The sequence below is a fragment of the Lucilia cuprina genome, chromosome 3 (assembly GCF_022045245.1).
Source record: "Lucilia cuprina isolate Lc7/37 chromosome 3, ASM2204524v1, whole genome shotgun sequence".
In the NCBI taxonomy this organism is placed as follows: Eukaryota; Metazoa; Arthropoda; class Insecta; order Diptera; family Calliphoridae; genus Lucilia; species Lucilia cuprina.
In genome coordinates, this window is record NC_060951.1 from 62,547,303 (window position 1) to 62,563,774 (window position 16,472).

The 16,472-nt window shown below is 30.1% G+C and overlaps 3 protein-coding genes across 3 annotated transcripts; 2 read left to right on the forward strand and 1 right to left on the reverse strand.

Annotated features, from left to right (window-relative positions):
- Positions 1-813: 813 nt before the first annotated feature.
- On the forward strand, positions 814-4,813 carry LOC111687771 (alanine--glyoxylate aminotransferase). The gene is made up of 3 exons (XM_023450247.2): positions 814-1,265; positions 3,588-4,450; positions 4,521-4,813. Exons 1-3 carry the CDS (start codon positions 1,116-1,118, stop codon positions 4,693-4,695), a joined length of 1,188 nt encoding a protein of 395 aa, XP_023306015.1. The 5' UTR covers positions 814-1,115; the 3' UTR covers positions 4,696-4,813.
- A 2,030-nt stretch (positions 4,814-6,843) lies between these two features.
- On the reverse strand, positions 6,844-8,433 carry LOC111687772 (60S ribosomal protein L7a). Its single transcript, XM_023450248.2, has 4 exons — positions 8,277-8,433; positions 8,005-8,128; positions 7,546-7,916; positions 6,844-7,313 (listed from the first exon to the last, which is right to left on the reverse strand). The coding sequence occupies exons 1-4, from the start codon at positions 8,289-8,291 to the stop codon at positions 7,008-7,010; spliced, it is 816 nt and encodes a 271-aa protein (XP_023306016.1). The 5' UTR covers positions 8,292-8,433; the 3' UTR covers positions 6,844-7,007.
- Positions 8,434-10,581: 2,148 nt separating this feature from the next.
- Positions 10,582-14,657, forward strand: LOC111687770 (protein deltex). Its single transcript, XM_023450246.2, has 5 exons — positions 10,582-11,684; positions 11,935-12,106; positions 12,171-13,375; positions 13,449-13,591; positions 13,658-14,657. The coding sequence occupies exons 1-5, from the start codon at positions 11,214-11,216 to the stop codon at positions 13,956-13,958; spliced, it is 2,292 nt and encodes a 763-aa protein (XP_023306014.2). The 5' UTR covers positions 10,582-11,213; the 3' UTR covers positions 13,959-14,657.
- The last annotated feature ends 1,815 nt before the right edge of the window (positions 14,658-16,472 follow it).

Sequence of the window (16,472 nt, forward strand, 5' to 3'; positions counted from 1 at the left end):
CTGTAACAATTTAATCTTTTTAGTTTTTTTTATTAAAAAAAACAAACTCACATGTTGTGAACGTTTACAAAAAAATATTGATAAGAAATTGTAACATTGAATTACAGATTATTAAAAATCCGGAATATTAATAGTGCATTAAAAAACGTCCTTAAAGATGACTTCTAGGAATATGCAAATAATAAATTAATTAATTGCACGTAACTATATACATACGTATATATGTTTATAGATTATTTTTTTAATCACATTGACTAAACTATTGATCTTTTTTTAGTGATAAGTATATATTTCGTACATACATTCAACATTTTAAAGTGTTAAATAAATTTTAATCTAAACAAGCCCATTATTTTGCAATTGGGCGGGGTAATACTATATAAAACAAATTTACACTTTTTTAGCTATGACCTGAAAACTCGTTTTTATTAAAAACGTTATTTATCAGTTAAATAAATTGTTCTTTGGCATTTTTACTCCTCCTTATAGAGCTGATCAAAAGTTAAAATTTACTTAATAAATTTATATATGTAGATAGCGAAGACCGACTATAGAGAAGAGAATCGAGAGATTTTTTAACAGAATTTTCTTCTTTTCTATAGCGGTTGAAAAACTACACTTTTTTTAATACAAATATATGTATGTATGTATATATGTATGTATAAATTTGTTTATATTTATTAAAAATAATAAATTGTCTACTTTTACGGTTTTTGAGTTTAAATGGTCGGTCTATTATATTATTCTTCGTTTTAGATTAAATATAGAGATAAGAATAAGCTATAAGTTGTAGGCTCACCAAACATTTTCGAATCATTTAGTTAAACTCAATCATTTACTAAAGAACCTACTAGTAGTTAGTCGAAGTGTTTATTTAAATTTTAAAGACATTATTTTTTGAGGTTTTTGTGGTTTACACGATAGTGATAAAAAAATATTTTCGAAAATATATTCGGTGTCTTCTCAAACATATAAATAGCCTGAAATTAAGTGCAATTTTAAGTTATTTGGTTTTTCAAAACTTAAGAATTACAATAACGGTGTTGAAAATTAAAAAAAAAAATAAATTTAGTGTACTGTATTTAAAAACCAAAAGAATTAAAGAAAAATCCAAAATGGAAGTGCCGCCACCTTTAGTTTTGAAACGTTCCTTATATGTTCCCAATAAAACCTTGATGGGACCAGGTCCATCAAATTGTTCACAAAGAGTTTTATCTTCCTTAAGTAATCCAGTTTTGGGTCATTTACATCCGGAATGTTTACAGGCAAGTTTTTAAATAAACAATTCTGAAATTTTTAAAATGACCTTTGCAATCCAAAATAATATAATTAAAAAATTTGAATTGTATTCAGACTTTAATTTTTCTGAATGATTAAGAAGATAAACATACATACAGTCTATTTGTAATTAATGTTTTTAATTTTTTATTGTTATATTTTATAATCACATTGTGCAACGTTTTCAGAGAATTAGATTTTTTTTAAATTCTCATTATCTTTAAAAATTTTACACTCTTATGCATATTTATTTAAACAAAATAGAAAACATTCTTATCTTGAAATTAATGGCTGATGGCTTAAGTACCAAATACGACATTTTGTGTAGTAAATAAAATATTAAACGAAACGTACAAATTGCCTCTTTTTAAATTTTTCTTCTTACAGAACTTAATAAATAAATGTTGCATGAAATACCTTCCGATTCCGGCCCTAAATTTAGGCAATATTTCTATATAAAGATGTAAGCAATCCTAAAAGTTTAAAGTACAGTAGACTAAATTATAAAAACACCGAGATGTCAAAAACTGATTAATTAAAGTCATCTTGTTTAATTAAGGGTCAATCTTTAGGTTAAGAATTAGGGATTAAGTTAAAATTAATCTTCGAAAGTTGTTTTTGAATACTTAGGGCGAGTTTTTCTGATAAAGATAATCTTTATTCTTTGGTTAAACCTTGTTTAGTATATGTTTTGGGTTTTTCAATTATCAGTAAAGTTACTTATTAGCTTAGTTTTACTAAGACCGGGTTTCTTACTCCTCAGTTAAACTAGGCTTAACTTGCTGTTAGATTAAACTCGGAACAAATTTAGGCGGACTTTAACTGATGATTGTGTTTTTCAGTTTTAGATTTAAGTTCAGTTAACTTTGTTAGTATTGCCAACTTATCACTCAAAAACATAAACAATGAACAGCTGTTTTTTGCAAACAATACTTTTGTAAAATGGAGAATTTTGGAAAAATGTTAAATAAACATTTAAAATATTATTAAATAAAACAAAACAATTCAGAAAATTGCAATTTACTTAAAATATTAAGTTTCTGTTCTTCCGAAGTCATTGTTTTATTGTTTTTGATAATTGTGTTTTCTCACTTATAACTTGAGTTTAATTTGCCAATTACACTCAGTTAAACTAAGATAATAAGTAACTTTACTGATAACTGAAAAACATAAAACATATATTAAACCAGGTTTAACCAAAGAATAAAGATTATCTTTATCAGAAAAACTCGCCCTAAGTGTAATTGGCCAATTAAACTCAAGTTGGAAGTGAGAAAACACAATTAACAAAAACAATAAAACAATGATTTCGGAAGAACAAAACCATAATATTTTAAGTAAATTGCAATTTTTTGATTTGTTTTGTTTTATTAAGTATTGTTTTAAATGTTTATTTAACATTTTTTCCAAAAGTATTGTTTGCAAAAAACAGCTGTTCATTGTTTATGTTTTTGAGTGAAAAGTTGGCAATACTAACAAAGTTAATTGAGCTTAAATCTAAAACCGAAAAAAAACAATCATCGGTTAAAGTCCGTCTAAATTTGTTCTGAGTTTAATCTAACAGCAAGTTAAAACTAGTTTAACTGAGTAGTAAGAAACCCTCCCTAAGTGTCGTAGTTTCAGAGCATCATCAAAACAAATCTTCAATCAAATCAATTTCCGAAAGCTTTCATTTGATGTATATAATATCAAGAAAAGAGCTACATAGTATATATGTGTTTGAGATATTTGCAAAGATATAGAGGATTTAACTTAAGTATATCATTCTATAGTAATTAATTTTTCAGTGAGTTCAGGGAGCAACTGCATTAAAAGCTTTATGAATAATTTGTTTAAATATAATTTGGTATGAAATTTTGAACGATTTGCGATTCTAAAAATAAAAATTTTATAAAAAGTAAAAATTTTAAAAATATACTCATGGTGTAGGGTATTATATGGTCGGCCATGCCCGACTATACTTTCCTACTTGTTATTTATGAAATCTGTTATGCCGTCAAAAGGTCCTCTCGACTGGCTTTAAAATTCTATTCTATATTTAAGGAATATAAAGATTTTTAAAATATTATACCTAGATCTGTTAGAGATAATGACGCTGTTAAATCGACTTTAAAATATAGAGTCCTACATACCACAAATATATGTAAATATGAATGAAAAATGAAAATAGCACCGCTTCGTTACAATCAATTGTCCAATACAATATCAAAGTCCAGTATAATATTAACAATATTTTAATTTATTTTTAATAATTTTATTAATTAATCTATTTATTGTTTTCTTTTTATGTCTGCTGTCCATTTTAACAGATAATGGATGAAATTAAAGAGGGCATCAAGTATGTTTTTCAGACATTAAACGATGCAACTATGTGTATAAGCGGTTCCGGTCATGCCGGCATGGAGGCCGCACTCTGCAACTTAATCGAAGATGGTGATATTGTTCTACTAGCTACGACCGGTATTTGGGGTCATCGTGCCGCCGAAATGGCAAAACGTTATGGTGGTGATGTGCGTTACGTTGAAGCTCGCTTTGGTCGTTCTCTGACTGTTGATGAGATTGAGTTTGCAATGGAAGGTCACAAACCACAGATATTTTTTATAGCTCAAGGCGATTCATCGACCGGCATCTTGCAGTCGAACTTGAAGGAGATTGGTGAATTGTGTCGCAGATATAATTGTTTATTTGTTGTTGATACGGTAGCCTCATTGGGTGGCACTGAATTTTGCATGGATGAGTGGTTTGTAGATGTGGCCTATACAGGTTCACAAAAGGTACTCGGTGCTCCTCCTGGTATTACACCCATCTCTTTTAGTAAACGTGCCATTAAACATGTAGTGGAACGTAAGACTAAAGTAAAAGTTTACTATTTTGATGTACTGCTGATTGGTCAATATTGGAATTGTTATGGTTCCCCACGCATCTATCATCATACCATTTCCTCGACTCTTTTATACGGCCTCAGGGAGGCTTTAGCACAATTTTGTGCTCAAGGTTTGAAAGAAGTCATACATCGACATCAGGAATGTTCATACCGTTTACAGCAAGGTATCAAGGACCTAGGATTGGAATTGTTTGTGCCAAATCCCAGTGATCGATTACCCACTGTTAATACCGTTAAAGTTCCCGTGGGTATTGATTGGCGTAAGGTCGCCGACTATACCATGAGGAAGTAAGTTTTAATTTGTTTAATTTAGTTAAATGTATTTCATATTCGTTTTTTTATTTTATGTCTTATTTAGATACAACTTAGAGATTAGTGGAGGCCTTGGACCCACTGTAGAGCATGTCTTCCGCATTGGTCTTATGGGTGAAAATGCCACCTTTGAACGTGTCGATTTGGTCTTAAACGTTTTGCATGAAGCCATACAAAGTACCAAGTTAAATAGTTTAGTAAATGAAAAATCAAAAATTTAATTAATTATATACCCATAAATGTAAGAAAACAATTAAAGATTATCAGAATTAAGATACAGTTTTTCATATGTATATCAATACATTTAATAAATCAAATATGTATTCAGTTTTATTTTAACTCTGTAGTTTGTTGACGGTGTATTAAACTCTCAAAATGCCAGATTATCCCATGTTTGTTCGGAGGGAGCCCTCCAATCGTCGTACACCTTTATAGAAAGTTGGAGCCCCGAACAATTATTTAATCAAAAGTATTATTTGGACTACACCAACTTAATCAAACATAACCTCAATCGAGGTAAGTTAAACGAAAGCATCGACGAAGAGTTAGACGAAGTTCTGTCTAATTTTAAAATTTTTTTAGTCTTTTTTTTTAATATAATTAATATAATAATTTATTCGGTTTTTATAGATATCTATCTATCTATCTATCTATCTATCTATCTATCTATCTATCTATCTATCTATCTATCTATCTGTTAGAGTATTCGGGGTTTTGTCTTATTCAATTTATTCGACAAATAATTATTTGAGGTTTTAAATTGACCGGTTAATAATCGGAAAATTTAAAATTATTCGGTTAATCGAATAAAAGTGGGTGTTTTTTTGATAATATTATTTCTCTTCGTCAATATTTTTCATCCCATAACACACAAAATTATAATTTTCCACTTCTTTAAATTCAGTTATATTAAGGTCGGGTTTCTAACTCATCAGTTTAACTATGCTTAAATTGCTGTTAGATTAAACTCGGAACAAATTTAGGCGGACTTTAACCGATGATTGTGTTTTTTTAGTTTTAGATTTAAGCTCAGTTAACATTGTTAGTATTGCCAACTTTTCACTCAAAAACATAAACAATAAACAGCTGTTTTTTGCAAACAATACTTTTGTAAAATGGAAAATTTTGGAAAAATGTTAAATAAAGATTTAAAACAATAATTAATAAAACAAAACAAATCAGAAAATTTCAATTTACTTAAAATATTATGTTTTGGTTCTTCCGAAATCATTGTTTTTGTTAATTGTGTTTTCTCACTTATAACTTAAGTTTAATTGGCCAATTACACTCAGTTAAACTAAGCTAATAAGTAACTTTACTGATAACTGAAAAACACGAAACATATATTAAACTAGGTTTAAGCAAGGAATGAAGATTATCTTTATCAGAAAAACTCGCCCTAAAATTTGTTAATTAAGTTTTTTCTCAAGTATTAGAATTTTTTTATTTTCATGTGAAATCATCTTCTATATAAAAATTACAGTTAAATTAATTTATGTTTTTGAGATTTATCAACGTGTTCCAGAATTCAGACGTTCCAATGAACTAGTGTAAAACTATGTATTGCTGAAAAACTTTTAAAAAATACTTTAGAAACACAACACTGTTCCTCAAAACTAGATGTAGAAGGAATGGCGATATCACTATTTTTAAGATTTCTTTTTAGTAATCTGAAATGTTTCTGCAAGAACCTATTCTAGAATTAGGTAAATCAGAACAACTTATTACAATGTTTCTGAAGTATAAATCACCCAATATATATTCTTCATTATAGAAAAGTGATTAAGGAATTAATACATAATGAAAATGTATTATAAAAACATTGAATTTTGTATAAGTATACAGTAATTTCACTGTTAAATACCTAATAAGTTTTTCTTAATCGGTTATTTGATATAAATAATTCGGTTTATTCGTTATTTGAAATTTGGCAATTTTCATTTATTCGAGCGATTAATAGTCAAAAATTGATCGATTAAGCGATCGACGATTAATCGTTTGAATACCCACTATCTATCTACCTATCTGTCTGTCTCCGCATTAGTCTCTCACATTAACAATTTTTAACAAATAATTTATAAAAAACAAAATAAAAATTGCTATAATCGAATATGCATTTTTAATATCGACCAAATGACCTTCTGATAAAATTTGTTTACAAATGTTCAAAGATATAAACAATAACTTTAACATGCGTTTATAGAGATCAATTAACTGCGTAACGTAGACAAAATGTTTTTAAATCAAGTTATAACGGAACTAGACATCGAAATCCAACAATTCATCAGACTTTGAAGTAACAAATTTTTTATATGGACAAACTAAATACCACCCCCTATTTTAAACGAAATAAAAATACTTGTTGAATATTTAAAGTTATATCAAACTAAGTTTTAGTTTTATTACTTTTTTTTAGAATCAAACTTTAAAACAGTTCTTCCTCATTTATAGCCGTTTGATTTAAGCCATTATTATTATCAAATAAAAAAATTTGTATTTTTAATAAAACATAATTACAAAGTCAGTTATCAGTTTAACCTTGTTTTTGGGCGAGTTCGCGAGCCTTGGCGCGTTCCAATTTAGCGATGCGAGCCAAACTCTTTGAACCCAAAATACCACCACCCCAGTGTCTGCGGATTTCATCGTGACGATCGTTGTAGTTAGTCTTGATGGCTTCAACGACCTTGCTGAAGTTGGCCTTATCGTTAGCTTCAACGTTGGTCAAAGCCAAAGCGGTGCAGGTCTTGCGACGGACCAACATACCGAGACGGGCCTTACCCTTAACAATGCAGTAGGGGACACCCATTTTGCGGCACAAGGCAGGCAAGAACAAAACCAACTAAAAATAAAATAAAACATTAAATTGTTGTAAATAAAATAATTTTCATTAAACATCCAGTAGCAACGTATGGGCCAATATTTTAATCAGATTGTCAAGTTTCCACAAAATTGTATTTAAATTAATACAACTTCAGTTGAAGAAATTCAAGTTTAACATCATTTAAAAAATGTTCGTTTGTTTTGCCGGCTTGTACGGTCTCTTGGAATTGTTTACATTTGTTGAAACTTACCTCAAGGGGATCAACATCGTGAGCGATGACGACCAATTGAGCCTTCTTTTGTTCAACCAATTTGGTGACGGTGTTGGTACCAGCACGGATGAAAGTGGGCTTCTTCTTGGGTTGGACATCCTTACCCTTAGCCTTGGCTTCAGCAATCTTCTTCAAGCGTTGCTTCTTAGCAATGGCGGATTCGGGACGGTATTTCTCCAACAATTTGAACATTTTGACGGCGGTGGTCTTGTCCAAAGTTTGGCTGAATTGATGGATTGGTGGTGGGACCTTCAAACGCTTTTGCAAAACAGCCTTTTGGCGTTGGACGCGAATGTACTTGGGCCATCTTACGAAGCGAGACAAATCGCGTTTGGGTTGGATGTTTTGACCTAAAATAGAAAAAAATATTTAATAAATCTTGTTCAACTTTTATTTCATCACAATTTTTTTTTTCGTTTAAACACAAACATAACTTACCAATGCCAAAGTTCTTGGGACGCTTTTCGAAAAGTTGGTTAACAACTTTCTTGACAACGGGCTTTTTGACAGCCAAAGGAGCAGGGGCAACCTTCTTGGTCACTGGCTTCTTCTTTGGTCTGGGCTAAAAGAACACAACAACAAAACACAATGACATTTTATTAAACTGTTTTTACTCTGATATTTGTAAACATTCGTGCACACTTTTTTAGGTTTTCTTTAGTTTATTTTATAAAAACACTTTATTTATTCACAATTTCTTTTTCACGTACCTTCTTAACAACCATTATGGATTATTTTTTTTATAAGATGTTAATGAAAAAAGCAGATATTTACGGCAGGTCGAAAAAAGACCAGCTTTTATGTCTGCTTGTCAAAAAGGAAAGGAGTTGAGCAAAACGGAAATACAACCAATGTCAATCTTGCGGCAGAGTTGAATTTTTTAACAACACAAGAGCCCTCTAGCGGGGTTTTTAAGGTGACACTTTCGAAAGTAAACAAAAGCAACTCTGCAGGAGAACCACTAAGAAATATGAGTTTTTTTATATTTTTTAATTATTCTGTTATTTATAAATAAAAGAATAATAAATTAAGAAAATTAATAATATTATTAAATTGAAATTGATGTTTCAATCGCCTTTTTTGATTTTTTTTAACAAAAAAGTCAATTTTTTTATTTTTAAAAATATAAATTATTTGATGTTGAATAAATATTTTTTTATGTTCTTTTTCAAATTCTTTTAAATGAATAATAAAATATAAAAATATTTGTATATAAGCAACATAAAATGTTTATAAAACAAACAAACAAACATGTCAAAATCATAGACACGCTTTATCATAGTATATTTTAATAATAAAAAAATATTTTCAAATTTTAAATATTCTACTTCATAAACATGGGTCATGGCTCTAATTTTTCTTGAAAATTATGCTAAATGCTCTTTTGCATTATTAAGTTGATATTGCAATTGCAATTTAAAAACGTTATTTTAAAGTTAAACATGTAAAGCATGATATGTAAAGCATGATATAGAATGAAAAAGTGCCAAGTCCTTCAATGACAAAGAACTAATGGTATAATTAATGAGGTAAAACAAATAAATATTAACAAGACCTCGTTTACACTGGGAAACTTTCGTTGAGAAATTTATGATTTAGTGTGTGAGAGAAAGATATGGTTGATATTTCTTTCTCTCACACACAAAAATAAAAAGTTTCCCAAATAAAGTTTCCTAGTGTGAACCAGGTCCAAGAATATGACATAGAATAACAAGGTACCAGTACTTGAGAGCAACCGCACGATTGTCAATTTTTTTTATATGGAGTTTGACAAACGTGCCGTTTAAACCATTATACAAGTCTATGTATAAAAAATTGTAAACAATGATCAGCTGGGTTAGTGAAGTCACCTTGTATTCAGTACACCCTGATACAGAATATACAGTAAAAAAATACCAAATAATCAACAAACCAGAATTAGGGTTCTATAAATCGACTTTTTGTCGAAAAAAGTCGAAGTCGACTATTTTGTTCCAAAAAAGTCGATAACTCGACTATCGTCTATAAAAAAAGTCGACTTTGTAAATAAAAGTCGAAAAGTGGGAAAGAGTCAAAAAAAGTCGTAAAGTCCAAAAAAGTCGAAAAAAATTCGGAAAAAGTCGAAAGAAGTCGAAAAATTCGGATAAAGTCGAAAAAGTCTCCGACGTCGCAAATAGCAAGAAGTCGAAAAAAAACTCAAAAAATTGCAACAAATAAAAAAAATATAAACAAATTTTTTTTTAATTAATAATAAATAATAATAATAATAATAACTATAATAATAATAATTTAATGTTAAAGGGCAACATTATAAATTTACGCTTCTGGCAAGTTTATAAATTTTTAACTCTGGTCGGAAAAAGTCGAAAATAGTCGAATAAAGTCAAAAGTCGAAAATAGTCCAAAAGTCGGAAAAAATCGAAAAGTCGACTATTTATAAAATATTAAAAGTCGAAAAATCGACTTTTCATAAAATGCAAAAAGTCGAAAAGTCGACTTTTCGTTTCAACTATAGAACCGTAACCAGAATTTCCTAGATTGTCAAACATATGTTTTTCAATTGGAACATCAAACAGAATTGGTTTGAAGCAAAAATTGTGCAACTTTTTGGGCGCAGTTCCATGTTTTCGCGCAATTTTTGCAAATTCTTTTTTATAATATTTATTCGTTTTTACCGTAACGGCTGTGAGAGACGTAACAAATTTGTCTCTTTCGCACGATATCATTTCAACAGGTTCTGTTTTAATTTTTTGGGATTCTTTTCAATTTTCTTGTTGGATGTCAGTAAAATATTGATAAATTGTTTAAAAAAATATATTAAAAATTAAAACTAACACAACATAATATGTATAAAAATATTAATAAAACACAAGATTATTTGTTTAAACGCACTGTCTGTATTAGACCATTTTCTCATTCTACCGATAGAAACCATTTCAAAAAAGCTGATTTTAGTGTTTTTGAAGTGTCAAATTTAACATCTCTGTGCTGTGAGCTATCGATATTTCTGTGGACAAGTATTCATCTTCTTCTTTCATGTATTTTGTGTGCGTGTGTGAGATTTTTTTTATCGAGAGCCAGAGTGTGTGTGAATAGAATTGTAATTTTTCAATTAAACAAATTGGCAATAATAAAACTAAGTTAAAAGTTCATTGAAGTGCAGAAAATTAAACTGAAATGCAAATATCCCAAAGATAGCAAAAGTTATATAGAGAAATTGTGTGAAATTCAAAAAGAAAATATGTGAAAAATTTATTTGTAATACTCTACCATAGATACATCCACCATTTTTTATTTTCATCTTATTTTTGTTTACTTTTTCTGTTGGACATTCGTTGGATGATAAATAAAAAGAAAATTGAAGAAAAGACAAAAAAAAAAAAAAAAAATAAAAAACTGCTGTGTGTTGCATTTTGTGAATGGAATAATAAATAATCGGAAAGAATAAAATACAAGAAAAATAAACTAGAATAATTGAAAAAAAAAAAGAAAATTGAAGAAGCAAACAAAAGCAAGTGAAGAAAATTCCAATTAAGAAGAATTAAATGTTATTAGAAAAACATGAAGAATTAGACTGATTAAAACGATAAATTCAAAAGATTAAAGATAATAATGATTTGAGTGGTTTAGTGCTTTAAAATAGATCCTTATTGGTCTATGGCTAAAATATGGCACATGTTAATAGTGGTGCTATATCTGCAGGTGGTAGTGGTGGGGCAGGCGTAGGCGTTGGTGCAACTGGCGTTGGAGGTAGTGGCGTAGGGGGTGCAGGTATTACCACTAATGTTAATACTCATGCCGTAGTAGTTTGGGAATTTGAATCACGCGGTGGCAAATGGTTACCTTATACTCCAGCCGTCTCGCAACATTTAGAACGTGCCCATGCCAAAAAATTAACGCGTGTTTTACTCAGTGATGCCGATCCGGAATTGGATAAATACTACGTCAATGTTAGGACCATGACTCAAGAGACTGAAGACGCTTCTAGCCGTTCTATGGCGGGTGTAAGACGTATGTTTTATACACCCACATCACCGGCCGGCAAGGGTACCAAATGGGAATGGGCTGGATCGGCTTCGGGTGATTGGCATCCTTACAATATGCATGTTCAATGTATCATTGAAGATGCTTGGTCTAAGGTAAGCAAATTTATCAATGATTTCGGAACAAATCAAAATTATTTGTATTCAATATTCTTCTAAGAAAGTATATCGAGGTAGACAAAGTTAAAATAAGTTGATTGCTATACTTTAAAGTTCATTTATTCCAATATACCAGATGCAATTCCCTAATTAGTTTCAGAACTTGATTTTGAGCTAATATTTGATTTAGGAACAATAGTTCCTACAGAACATATTCATTCAAAATATATTTGTTCTTTAATTTCAGGGCGAACAAACACTTGATTTATATGGCACTTCCAGTCTTCCTTATACCATTAATTTTTGCAATCTAACACAAACACGCCAGCCTAGTGGACCTATACGTAGTATAAGACGTACCCAGCAAGCGCCATATCCACTAGTTAAACTAACACCTCAACAGGCTCAACAATTAAGCGGTGAGTGGCAATAAATTTTCAAAAGTAAAAGTTTCTTATAATATATCCTCTTCTTCCATAACAGTACAAACCAACTATTCTGAATATGGCCATAAAAGAAACAATACTCTACCTAAATTAGCAGCAAAGGCTCACAACAATGATAATAATAACAAACAACAACAACAGCAGCAACATCAAACCCATTTACATCGTTTAAACAATAATGCCGCCTTTGGCTTAAATAATAACTCCTCCAGTCGTCAACCACAATCTTTACCACACTCTCATAGCCATACACATTCACATAGCCACCAACAGCAACAACAGCACTCAATTCAGCATACAATAACTGTACAACAACCGCCACAAAACAATCGCAAATCCACTAAACGTAATGGTGAATTATCAACGGCGAATTTAAGACAAATTTTAAATAATCTCAATATATTCGGTAGTAGTAGTTCAAAACAACAGCAACATCATCATCATCAGCAACCTACAACAACAAATGCCTCCAGCTCTGGTTCAAATCATCTTCAAACGCAAACGAATCATTTACAGCCATTTTCACATTCGAGCAATGTTTTAACCTCTTCCATGAGTAGCCATCATAGTCGTTGTTCTGAGGGTTCCCTACAATCGAAACGCAGCAGTCGTATGAGTATGCACCGCTCTCGTTCTCGTACTCGAGCCTCAGATACCGATACAAATAGTATGAAATCGCATCGTAGACCTAGTGTTGATACCGTCTCCACTTATCTCAGTCATGAGAGTAAAGAAAGTCTACGTAGTCGTAATTTTGCCATATCAGTCAATGATCTATTAGACTGTTCCTTGGGTAGTGATGAAGTATTTGTGCCATCTTTGCCCGCCTCCTCAACCATGTCTTCCATTTCGTCTTCCTCCTCAATGATGACAGCAGAAAGGGCACCTGCGCCGCCACCTTTACCCTCAGCAGGTTCCATCTCTGTGGCGGCGTCTGGTACGTCGTCATCTCAACACTCTGCAGCAACCCAGCAGCAACAACAGCAGCAGCATCAATTGCAACAACAACAGCCTATAGCTGGCTCAATTGTTGGCGTTGATCCTGCCAGTGATATGATCTCACGTTTCGTTAAAGTCGTTGAACCACCTGTTTGGCCCAATGCACAGCCCTGTCCTATGTGTATGGAAGAGCTTATTCATAATGCCCAAAATCCGGCAATCGCTCTGAGCCGTTGCCAGCACCTAATGCATTTACAGTGTTTGAATGGCATGATTATAGCTCAGCAAAATGATTTGAATAAGGTGAGTGTCAGATCTTTACCTAAATCTTTTCCTTGTGCAAAACCATTAAAATATTTCTTTTTTACTTTTTCAGAATCTTTTTATCGAATGTCCTGTCTGTGGCATTGTTTATGGAGAGAAAATTGGCAATCAACCGAACGGCACCATGTCCTGGAGTATTTTAAGTAAAAGTCTGCCTGGACATGAGGGTCAAAACACCATACAAATTATCTACGAGTAAGTAGTAAACACAATTCCCTTTAATTTTCTTTATAAAGCTTATTTGCAACTTTTTACTTTCAGCATTGCATCTGGCATACAAAATCAAGAACATCCACATCCAGGACGGGCTTTCTTTGCTGTAGGATTTCCACGTGTATGCTATTTACCCGATTGCCCTTTGGGTCGTAAAGTTTTGCGTTTTCTTAAAATCGCTTTTGATCGTAGACTATTATTTTCAATTGGTCGCTCGGTTACGACGGGAAGGGAAGATGTTGTCATTTGGAATAGTGTTGATCACAAAACTCAATTTAATATGTTTCCAGATCCCACCTATTTACAACGTTGCATGCAACAACTGGTGCATTTGGGTGTTACCGATTAAAAACAATCTCATCGTATGAATAATTGTTTTAAATTTTTTTTTTTTGATTTTCTTTAATTTAAATTTAGTTTTGCTAAATGAGTGCAATGTCTCGATTCATTAAATCAAATGACACATTTACAACATTTTATACACATTCACATCCCCACACATACATACACATACACATAGAAACACCCACCAGTTTGAGTAACTCAAACTTTAAAATGAACTGAATTGGAAAATGAAATAACAAACAACAACCACAACAAATAATATACTAGACTAGAGTAATAAGACTAGATTTTTAGCATAGTAATAAAATCCACAGAACCCAACCCCCTATAACCTATTAAGGGATAAAAACAACAATAAAAACAAACAACAATAAAACTTTAAAAGTGTAAAAGTAAAAAACACATTGAGGCCTTCTTTTTAAATTAAAAATTGAAAAATTGATTTCTTAACAAAATCCGGATGTGTTTAACACTTGTCGAACACATTCAAGTACATTTTATTATTATTATTAATTTTTTCTAAAAAAAAAAAACATTTCATTAATGTTAAACATTATAACGAATCTTCTATAGTTTTCTAAACACTTTTTTTTATAAAATTTTATTGTGATTAATGTTCTTCCATTTTATTATATTTTACTATTTATAGTTTAATAATAATGTAGCATAGAGACTATGTCATACAAATATTTCATTTTTAAGTCTTCTCATTTATATAAAAAATATTCTATTTACTATTATGTGTTTCATTTAATAATTTTAAAACATATTTAGTTTTTATATACATATAATACATATTTAAAATCCGTATATATAAATTTACAATTTTATTAGTTAGAAAAAAAAACTTGTATTATTTTCTTTAAATCATGCTAATATTACAAGCTTATATATACATAGTTTTAAACATTTTTAATGTTAATACTTTTATACAATTGAACATTTTGTAGTAAAAAGCTAAAAAAATCATACTCTTTAATGAAAGTATTGTATTTTATTTTTTTTTTTAATATAAAACAACTTGTTTGATTTTAATTAATGTTTTACAAAAATTATACAGAAAAAACGAAAAAACTAAATAAAAAATTAGTTTTTATAAAATTGAAAAAAAAAAAACTTTTTTTTAAGGGAACAAATATAGAATAGGTAGTCACTGCACTGTGACACATTTCGCTAAATAACAAATCAACAAAATTATTAATAAATTTTAAAAATACTTTTTGGAAATCAACTCGCATATTTTAGCTTATGTGCATAAATTTGCTATACAAAAAAAGTGTCCATACAGTAACTATGCCGACTTATTCAATGTATTTTGAATTCAGTTAAAAGTTTTGTACTAGTAGATCCTTTTTGGTCAATTCTTCTAAAATAATACTTTTGATTTACTAGAATGTACTGGTTTGGAATTACCACTAAAAGATTCTGGTACCAACACGTTGCATTTCTCTATGCAAAGTGTAGCTAGACTATTGTCTAGACTATTAACTAGACTATTAACTAGACTATAAACTATAGACAAGACTATAAACTAGAATATAGACTAGACGATAGACCAGATTATAGGCTAAACTATACACTAGACCATGGACTTGATTATAGAGTTGACTGTAGCCTAGACAAATTGAACTGCAGACTTGAATACAGACTATCTATCTATCTATCTATCTATCTATCTATCTATCTATCTATCTATCTATCCATCCATCTATCTATCTATCTATCTATCTATCTATCTATCTATCTATCTATCTATCTATCTATCTATCTATCTATCTATCTATCTATCTATCTATCTATCTATCTATCTATCTATCTATCTATCTATCTATCTATCTATCTATATAAAAGGATATTGTTAAATAGTAATTATAAATGTAAAAATAATGACATCATTTTCAGGACAACTTGAAACAATGTAAAAAGTTGCAAACAACTTGTTTTTGATTTTCACAAAACATTCACTAAAAATACTAGTGGGTGCCCTTAAAGTTAACAAAAAACTTATATAATTAACATTTAAGGGAATATACTGCCAAGGATTTCCTTGGAAGTTTCATTTTAAAAGGAATAATTTATGATTTAACAATAAAACTAAATAAAATATTTTATTCCTAGAAATTGACATTCAAAATACTGCTAAAAAAACATGTCTAAAATACTAAGTAATAAAAACACAACAACAACTTTAAATGGCTGCAACAAATTTGACTTGAACACCAAAGTATTTTTTTTGTAAATTTATTTTTTTTATATATTTGACTTATTGCATGTAATGTAACCTGGTTTTGACCATATTTGAAAATTTGGCAGATGACCCTGTAACAATAATAAAAAAAATAAACAAACAAAACGAAACATTTTATACATTGAGTTTTGTAGTAAATAAATTACGCACAATGATGATGACGAACGATGATAATGTCGCCAATAAAGTTGACAACACTTTTTTGCATTTTTGCAAAAAATGGAAAAATTGCGTAAATTATACATAAAAAATTTGTAATCCATGTAAAAT

Bases quoted from the DNA above. Each gene is read 5' to 3' on its own strand.
- LOC111687772 (XM_023450248.2), bottom strand. The intron at 7,917-8,004 runs GTAAGTTATGTT...TTTCTATTTTAG, and splicing joins TCCCAAGAACTTTGGCATTG to GTCAAAACATCCAACCCAAA. The intron at 7,314-7,545 runs GTAAGTTTCAAC...TTTTATTTTTAG, and splicing joins ACGATGTTGATCCCCTTGAG to TTGGTTTTGTTCTTGCCTGC.
- LOC111687770 (XM_023450246.2), top strand. From the start codon at position 11,214: ATGGCACATGTTAATAGTGGTGCTATATCTGCAGGTGGTAGTGGTGGG. The intron at 12,107-12,170 runs GTGAGTGGCAAT...CTTCCATAACAG, and splicing joins ACAGGCTCAACAATTAAGCG to TACAAACCAACTATTCTGAA. The intron at 13,592-13,657 runs GTAAGTAGTAAA...TTTTACTTTCAG, and splicing joins ACCATACAAATTATCTACGA to CATTGCATCTGGCATACAAA.
- LOC111687771 (XM_023450247.2), top strand. From the start codon at position 1,116: ATGGAAGTGCCGCCACCTTTAGTTTTGAAACGTTCCTTATATGTTCCC. The intron at 1,266-3,587 runs GCAAGTTTTTAA...CCATTTTAACAG, and splicing joins TACATCCGGAATGTTTACAG to ATAATGGATGAAATTAAAGA. The intron at 4,451-4,520 runs GTAAGTTTTAAT...TGTCTTATTTAG, and splicing joins GCCGACTATACCATGAGGAA to ATACAACTTAGAGATTAGTG.